This window comes from Sinocyclocheilus anshuiensis, unplaced genomic scaffold (genome assembly GCF_001515605.1).
Source record: "Sinocyclocheilus anshuiensis isolate Anshui unplaced genomic scaffold, SAMN03320099.WGS_v1.1 scaffold278, whole genome shotgun sequence".
Taxonomy (NCBI): Eukaryota; Metazoa; Chordata; class Actinopteri; order Cypriniformes; family Cyprinidae; genus Sinocyclocheilus; species Sinocyclocheilus anshuiensis.
In genome coordinates, this window is record NW_015546072.1 from 2,167,470 (window position 1) to 2,176,805 (window position 9,336).

At 36.2% G+C, this 9,336-nt stretch overlaps 1 protein-coding gene across 5 annotated transcripts in view; it reads right to left on the reverse strand.

Moving 5' to 3' along the window:
• The window catches only part of LOC107699758 (tyrosine-protein kinase JAK2-like), a 40,995-nt gene that overhangs the window by 28,449 nt on the left and 3,210 nt on the right, over positions 1-9,336 (reverse strand). For all 5 annotated transcript variants that reach the window (XM_016501117.1, XM_016501116.1, XM_016501115.1 and 2 more), the window contains exon 2: positions 614-857. In XM_016501117.1, coding sequence (XP_016356603.1) covers positions 614-815 — 202 coding nt within the window. In that variant the 5' untranslated portion in view covers positions 816-857. The remainder of the gene's footprint in view (positions 1-613; positions 858-9,336) is intronic.

Sequence of the window (9,336 nt, forward strand, 5' to 3'; positions counted from 1 at the left end):
GCCATCAATACTGCACCAGATTGATGTGAGAGTCCCCAACATGTACCTAATAACTGACTGTTTACACAATAATCTCAGTAAGTACAATAAATAAAAAAATAAATTAAAAAAATGAAGACACTGTGTTATGAATAAACAATTTGTATATACGGGTATTAAGAAAATAATGTCAGGCTTGAACCCCCCCCCTTTTTTTGTGGAAAATCACTTTAACACGTGTCCCAACCAGGTGCAACGTGACAACTTTTTTATTTCTGTTCACACTGAAAGCAAACATGTTGTGACACACAATAATTTTTGTTTGATATACAGCTATGAGCATCACAATTTTTGATAAAATGAAATTTCACAGTGAAAAAGCCTACCCAGTGCAACAAAACAAATACAGATCCCAAGCAACCGATAAAATGTCATGTTGTGAGATGTTGGTCACAGACTCATGTTTCATTTGATCAAAAACTCCATGGAAGGGATTTATCACATTGCATCTGGGCAGAACACAGTGCTTACTGTGTTGAACGTGTTATTCTTTATCAGAATATATAATTCACATCTACTTTTTTAACTCAAAATACATTTATCACTTCTTTTCTATATGATGGGCATGACTGACCGCACTCCTTGGCAGCATTGACGATGAGCTGCTCAGTGACATATTCTCCTGGTGGGTAGCAGAGAGGGGTGCAGTTAGTGTCACTCCGGCTGCTGTGGTAGAGGTGGATCCTGAGAACGGTGGGCTGCTTTGGGCAAAGCTCCTCATGGTGGACATCACCGTTCTGGTAAAGCGGCTCACAGACAGCTGTCTCCATGTCCATCACAGAGACACAAGCGATGAGAGGCAAAAGAGCAACATTCACCTGGTGGTGGACATGTGGAGAAAGAGAACAGTCAGATTACCAGCAGATGACTGGATGGTTACTAATAAAGCAGAACATATTTGCTTGATATATTTTGTTGAGCAAAAGCAATACAGGGAAATGAACAAATCATTAAGCTCCTCCTTCAAGTGAATGTAGAAAACTTGAGCATCAGTGCTAATGCAAATTTCACCTTCAAACTTCACATCCAAAGTCATCTACCAACAAATTTTAAAGCCTTGAAATAACGTAAATAAAAAGCTTACGAACCATAGCAAGAAACAAAAAAAAAAAAACAAATACAAAATTAGGCAATAATTGGGAAAAAAGTGGAATTACCACCAATGATCATTTATAATTTAAGAAATGAGAATTAAGAAATGGTCTGTACATGACCAGGTGGCCATTCTCACTGGACATGTTCTCACTATATTTAATGTTTGTTTTTTTTTTATTCACCCTTCGCCAGAAGTTTGATTGACAGGAGACTTGACCAGTCATAATACCGAATCTGCCATTTTGTTCGACAAACAAACTAGGCAGGAGAGTAGATTAACGTCGGTGGACTTGAAAAGTTGAAAAATGGTGTGTATTGATCTTTCTGCAGTTGAAACAAGATATCTTCTGATCATTCATGTTTATTTTGTGCTCTTACTATTAAGACAAAGAGATGATCGATTCACCTGCTGCTTGAACTGAAGCACTACAGCTTCTGTCACGACACATTACAGAGCCACAAAATTGTATTGTTTGAAATTCTTGAAAAAAATAAAGACAAAAATTGAAATCTGAGAATTTGTTTCATACCAAAAGTAACCTGCTCTGTCTTGTCTGTTGGCACGTTGTCAGTTTCCTTTTGCTCTGCGATGTATTTTTCACTGTGTGAGAACATGATGTGTGGCATGAAAACAGCATGGCTTGTCAGACATAGCAACAGTAATTAAAGGGGGCGGGTCTTTGCGAAGGGTCAATTGGTCAGACAGACATCTCTGGCCCTCCACTCTTTTTGAACACATAAATGTGCCCTGGGTGAACACCCACATCTTTGAGTTTCATCTCAAACAAATCTCTGTCACTTTGGTATTTCTTACAGACTAGAGAAGGGATCCGTTCCACTTCTGTTTGCTGTACATACCAAACCATCTGAGAGTCATTCATGTAGTAAATTTGTCAAAACACTGACTGTGTGAACACAGCCGCAGATGAATCAGAAGAGCAGAACAATTTTGCCTGTCTGCGTATGAAGAATACCATACTGGATCTTCATCAGTGTGTGAACAGTACATACAAGCTTACACTGTTTACTTGATATATAACCTATTGCAACGCCCTGCGTCATGCTTTTTATTTCATTTCAGGGCTTCAGTGTTTCAAGTGAATGAGTCATTTAACATTGGTCAAGTCACGCACCTCTGTAGTTTGCCCATAAACCTCTGCCACTGTCTGATATTACAAACTCTTCTCCATTAATGGAAACACAATCCTCTGTACAGTCAATCCTCAGTACAATCAATCCGATACAACATTTAATACAACTAAAAATGCAAGAAACAAACAAAAAGCCACATAAATTATAGCTACAGGCAGTGATTATTGGGGTCTAGACACAAATAGCTCAGGGAGACAATTAGGTGATGCAACTGCCATGTATCTTTCCAAATATCGGCTGTTCGTACTGTGAAGTCGACAGTTTTAAATCTCCACTGATTCTGTGATCTAGGGTTTGAGGAAACAGCGCAAAAAAAATACATGATCTTTAGGGCTGCACGATGTGCATCTTGTCAGTAAAGCCGGTTCTGTAATCAGTAGTAAATCTCCATCACGTGCTTTCAGATGGAGCAGCATTTACTACACAGAGTCGTAGTTCACTGACAAGCTACGCAAAATCGCGTTCATAATCGCAGGCGATTTAACCACGCAATTATGAAATCGAAGAAATTGTCCTGCGATTATGAAAGCCGTTTGCATAGCTTGTCAGTGAACTACGGCTCTGTGTAGTAAATGCGGCTCCATCTGAAAGCCCGTGAAAATACCACATTTAAAGGGGTCATATAATGCTGCTAAAAATAACATTATTTTGTGTATTTGGTGTAATGAAATGTGTTTATGCGGTTTAAAGTTCAAAAAACACATTATTTTCACATACTGTACATTATTGTTTCTCCTCTATGCTCTGCCTTTCTGAAACGTGTCGATTTTTACAAAGCTCATCGGTCTGAAAAAGCGAGGTGTGCTGTGATTGGCCAGCTATCCAATGCGTTGTGATTGGCCGAATACCTCAAGCGTGAGACAGAAATGTTACGCCCCTCACATACTGTTGATGCCGTGTCCGGCCAGAGCCATATATTGTCATAGTCGTGTGTTTATTAGTCACGTTGAATTAATTCAAGCAGTTAAATCTTCTGTTTATTCAGCAACCGCTATAGGCATTTCCTGGGTTTCTTCTGCGAGGCGTATTTGGAGTTTCAGCGTGAGAGCGCCCTCTGGCCTTCGGATGGAGATTTACTGCTGATCACAGAACCGTGCTTCACTGAAAGATACGCATGACAATCGCAGCTTCTGTCTAATCGCGATTTATCGCCTTTGCGATTTAATTTCGATTAATTGTGGAGCCCTAATGATAGTTTCAAAAGTAACTGATTTCACATAGGAATCCAGAAAACATTCACTCATTCAAATTGCTGGAAATATTATCAGACCAAAATGGATTCTATCTCTAGTGACAACTGTGAAAAAGTGTTACATCTCTCATCTGTCATTTAGGGGCTGTTTACACCTGGTCACTTCATGCGTTTTGTCTAATCGGATAGACATCCAATCGTGAAAATGCCAAGTGTAAATGCCCGACGAAACACATTCGAGATGGATATAAACTTCAGGAGGTGGTCTGAGCCGCATTCCAGACGAAACTGGACAAGTGTAAATGCATCTGGTTGTTGAAACCACATATGTAAATTTTACTCCTCCCAAAATGTTAAAATAATAAACGTGTGAGAGCGTGTTATAGGCTATATGACATTATAGTCAGATATGACTGTGCTAATGCAACACGCATCGCTGCGGACGAGTAGCTGAGCATCTCTTCAGCATGCCGACACGCAAACTGCCGCGAATTAAACTGAAAGTAAGACAAAACGCTCAACACACAATCATCTTCATTAAAAGTAGTGAGACTAACCTGTCTTTCCAGTGCTGATGCCGCGCTCTCTCCTGTTGCGGTCTTTGATCCTGAAATGAGCTGATAATTAATAAAATGCAGCGCTTATCTTTTGATTTCGTTGACGTGAACTCCGTTAAATTGAAATATAGCGCGGGAATTGAAGATCGGATTTATATCCGTTTTGAGATGACATGTATGTGGCCAAGTTTAAATGGAAACGTTTTAACAAATATGATAGATATCCGATCAGCGAAAATGCATGAAATGACCTGGAGTAAACAGGCCCTTACATTTAGATAAATGCTGAAAATTGATTGGCTGCTGGCAGCCATGGTTGTTGATTTTTCCAAGTGATATTTAAAGAAAATCACGTTTCATGTTCATTTTTGGTTCATTAACAATGAAAAAAAACCATTTTTTAATAGCCAAATAATTAACCAAATGTATTTAATATGAACACTAACCAAGTTATTTCAGTTTAATCATGCCTGTTATTTTTATTATTTCATTCATGAGGCAGAAAATCTGTCAAGTCACATTAAAATGCCTCAAAACTGCATTTATTGTTTGCAGTTGCAATAGACTTCATGTCAAATGTAACAAAGCACAAAGATTATGCTGATTATTATTGTGAATGAGAAGTGTGCTACAAATAATGATTAGTTCTATAACTGAAAATAGCATAGACTAGAAGATAAATTCTTGGGATTTAACGAAAAATGAATACTGATTAATCAATATTACTAATTCAGCAGTAATATTATGTTGTTTGTCTGATCAGCAAACTAGGGTCTGTTACCTCCATTTTGTGGATAAATACTGCAACACAACAGCCACTGCCATAAAGACAAACTTAATATCAAAACAGGTAAAAATTCAAAGTTTAGCTACGTTTGTTCTTACAGTTGACTTTATTGAGAATCAAAACCATATTAAGCTTTTGAAACATGTTTACCGGCTCAGGCAGATGATTTTAGATAGCTAGTGCCATGACCAAATACCACATAAAGCACAAGAGGAACTAAGTCTTGAGGATGTGCAATAATATCAGTGCTGGGACCGTCATCATTGCTGCTGTTTGCTATGGCAACATAAAATAAAACTGGACACAACGGCCATCAGAAGATTATGAAATTTCCTCCAAGAAAAAAAAAAGTGACTACGACTAAACTGTCATCTGTGTTTTTACAGTTAAAGCCTATAGTTTTACAATCAGGCCTTGACTGACTGACCAGATTCAGAAGGCAGAGTTTTTGGCCAAAATCACAGACAGACATTGACTTTAACCTGCACCATGTACAATGTGAATATTGGATTGCTCTACAAGCAAACCTTGATTGTGTTTATTTATTAATAACTGACTATTGTTTGCACTGTTGCAAGCTTTCAGCTTTCCTTTCTATATTTAGGAATCCTCTATGGGATGCAGGTACTGCAACAACTCATTCACACATGGATGGTTGAAGAAAAATAAGAGGGCTGGATGATGGCAGCAAACTCAGGCGGAACAAACCTTTCATTAACAGTCTTCAATAATGATTTGATAACCATCATCCTTCAAATAACAGCATCTATGCAAAGCCTGTATTCACTAGGGTTGAGTATCGCTCGAATTTTAGCAATTTTGATTTTGATTCTGCTTATCAATTCCCAGTTTCAATTTCAATAAGCTATAAAAACATCAAATATTTAGATATCAAATATATTTATTCTGCATCTTTTTGCAAAACATTCTGTTGCAGCCGAATATAATGAACAAAAAAAAATCAGCAGCCTACAGAACAAAAATTAGCAGTATAAAGAACACTTAAATGAAGGAACTAGACTAATTTATAGATTAGTAAAGACAAGTAAACAGCAATAAAATAAGAAAACACAAATAAATTAGCAATAGCACAAATAAATATAACTGATCAAAGTTCAGGTACAGAAAATTAAATCTAATGTAATGAAACATAACACTGCATAGTTTTCTTTTTATATATAAAATATAGAATAATCCTTAGTAAAGTTACAAAGATTATTCAGCCAAGATCAGCAAGTGAATTACTTTTTCTTCTGTTATTTGATTAACATTAATGGCACATTTTAAGACTAGGGGTGGGGGAAATAATCGATTCACATATGAATCGTGATTCAGTCTTCTAGAGATTCACATCATTCACAAATTTCAAAAATCGATTTTCTAGTTAATATAATAATAATAATAACATGAGAAATTTAGGAGGAAAAACAAATACATCCTGCCCCATTTTCAGTGAGGGCAAGTCTTTGGAAAAATATTATATTAATTATTGATCTTTTGTTATTGTGGGAAGTAGGGATGTGCCTGAATAGTGAATCCGTATTTGGAATGGCACAGAAAACGAACAACGCGCTCTACGGAGCCACTAGCGGTTGCCTGTTACATTACAGTACATCAAATTTCACTTACCACATAAACAGTGTAAAGAGAGATGACTGAGGACGATGGCGAATGATTTGCAGATCCTGAGCACCACTGACAAACATCGAATCATTTAAAATGTGTGGTAAGTACTGCCGCTCCATAGTATACAGAGAGCACATGTGATCGCGAATCAGTGTGCACCAAAAATTTGATTAAAAAATCTTGAACCGTGATTAAAAATCGGAAAATCATGAATCAATTTTTAATCGAATTGTGACCCCAAGAATCGATTTAAATTGAATTGTGAGGTACCGAAAGATTCCCACCGTTAGTTAAGACCTAAAATACATATCCAACATACATGCATTTTCTTTCTCAATTGTTTCCGTTGACTTAAGACAAAACAGACTGGGTTTACAAAGATTTTTTTTACATAATTTGTGTGTTTGTATACAATAGGTGGTGTAACGGTACATTTATTCGTAGCGAAAATTTTCGGTACGGGTCTTTCAGTTTGGTACACACGTGTACCGAACAAATCATTAAATTTTTTCAGGAAATTCAGACAATAAATGTCATTTTGGCGCTCTTTGACGTAGCGTGACATATCGCTGTATAAACGCCTCAGTTCTGACGGCAGCGCGGAGCGCGAGTGAGCGCGATCATCCCTTCCTCTTTACTACTAGTTTTAATATGAAATATACATGAATTAACATCTCATGCCTCATGTAATCGAACCATCAGTGTTTCACTCATGGAAAGATGTGATTAAAACGTCTTGTAATCAAAATGTCACGTAGCATTTCCTTTACCTCAGGGAAGTCATCAGTGTCCACAGCTGGTCATTTCACCAGAAGAAATGAAGCATTTCGCGAAATATTAGACTATATACTCATTATATTTGACTTTACCTGTTAGTGATATCTTAATTATTTAATGTAGGCTATATTTAAATAAATCTTTTATTAAACAAGTTATGATAGCCACTGTGTAACTGATTATATTTCAACAACAACCGTAGAAAGCGTAGAAACCGTACCGAACCGTAACGTCAAAACCGAGGTATGCACCGAACCGTCATGTTTGTATACCATTACACCCCTAATGTTCAATCACAAAAATATGAAAAAAAGAGAACTTTAATTTAGTATTCATGCACTATATGAGAGGCGGCTTTTTGTGCGCCCAGGACAGAAAAGCGCCCGAATGCCAAATTGCTGAATGGTTTAAAATCACTTTAAAATATGCACACATGAATCGATTAACTGAATCGAAATGTGCACGTCTTATTACATCCACAGAAATTTCTTGAAAATTTGGAACTCGATACCCAACCCTAGTATTCACAAAGATTCGTAAAACATCAAGAAAATGTCTGAAATCTAGGCCCAGTTTCTGATCACCCAATACCTGTCACTGATGTGTAAACATGGATGGAAATGTGTTGCAAAAGTTCAGAACGAGTCGTCTTGGCAGCTTGGTTTCAAATAATGCTCTTTGTGGACTTTTGAGTTTAGGGCTCCAAGAGTTTCAGTATGTTTTCTCTTGTATCTTATCAGGCTTTCGAATCGAATCAATATAGAGACATACAAACCGCACAACTTGACAACATAAGAACCTCAAAACAACCTGACAGACAGCACACTCACAAAACTCATGATGAAACAAGCTACATTCATTTCCTAATGTACTCTATATCAGTGTTTCCCAACCTTTCTTTAGTCACGGCACCCTTTGGAAATTTTAACAAATTTGTGGCACCCTACAAAATTAATTTTGTCACAATATTTGAATTTCTAACTTCGATGTGATACTTTGAAAAGTATAGATATTCGGTACAGCAGGGAAGAACCGCAGAATACACTGTCATACAGATATTTTTAATATTATTTAAAAAAATGGTCCATCAATGGTGGCAATCAGTAGGCTAATTTCTAATGAAAAGACCAATTTATATGACAGATTTTAAAGTAGGCTTTTTCTTCTAGACTAGTGGAAGGAAAACAACCACAACACATTTAAGTGTTTATTTTATTACTATCTATTTAGTCTATCTATTTGCATCTGTAGACTTCAATGGTTTTTAATTTTAGGCACTTACATACATCAAACCTTCTAGTTTTATTCCCATCTACATTCTTGGGGTTTTTACAGTTTTTTTATGTCATGTGCCTGGTTTATATAAAATTGTATTCCTAAAACATGGTGTATTTTCTGATTCTAGTGATAAAAATAGTTATCCAAAAACCTTTGCAAAAACCTTTAACTCTCAATATTATTGTCAATATTATTTAGATGATATTTAGGGATACACGATATTGGATTTTTGCAGATATCCAATCATTTTCAACTCATTTTGGCCGATGTCGATGCCGATATATAATTATTTTTAATTTTGGTTAGTTTTTAACAGGAACTTATTTGTTAGAATTAAATAAACAATAATAAAGTTCTTTTATAATGACAGTACATTGAAAATTTGAAAATAACTATAAATAAACTATATATTAATCACTGCATTTTTTTTTCAGAAAGATGGTGTTAAGTGGTAACCTTAACATTTTATTTTATGATTTAACATTTGTAAATGTTCTAAAGCAAAAGAGTTGTAAAACTTATCAAATCTTTTAGAGCTCATAATTTGTTTAAAAAATATAACATATTACACATTAATGAATAAATCAGTAGGCATATATAAAATTATTTAATTTAAGTGTCATGTTTGTGATTTTTTTTGTTTTGTTCATGTAAGCTATAGCTTCTGACCTTAGGGTGTACTCACACTAGGCGTTTTGAACCGTGCCCGAGCGCAGATTCATATATGAACAGATTTTTAGGTGCACCTCTAGTTTTTTCTTCTCTAAAGCAGCGCAGCATGGCCTCGCCCCCTTTGCTGCCTTTTCCCGAGGGCGGGGTTTATCTGGGTTTGT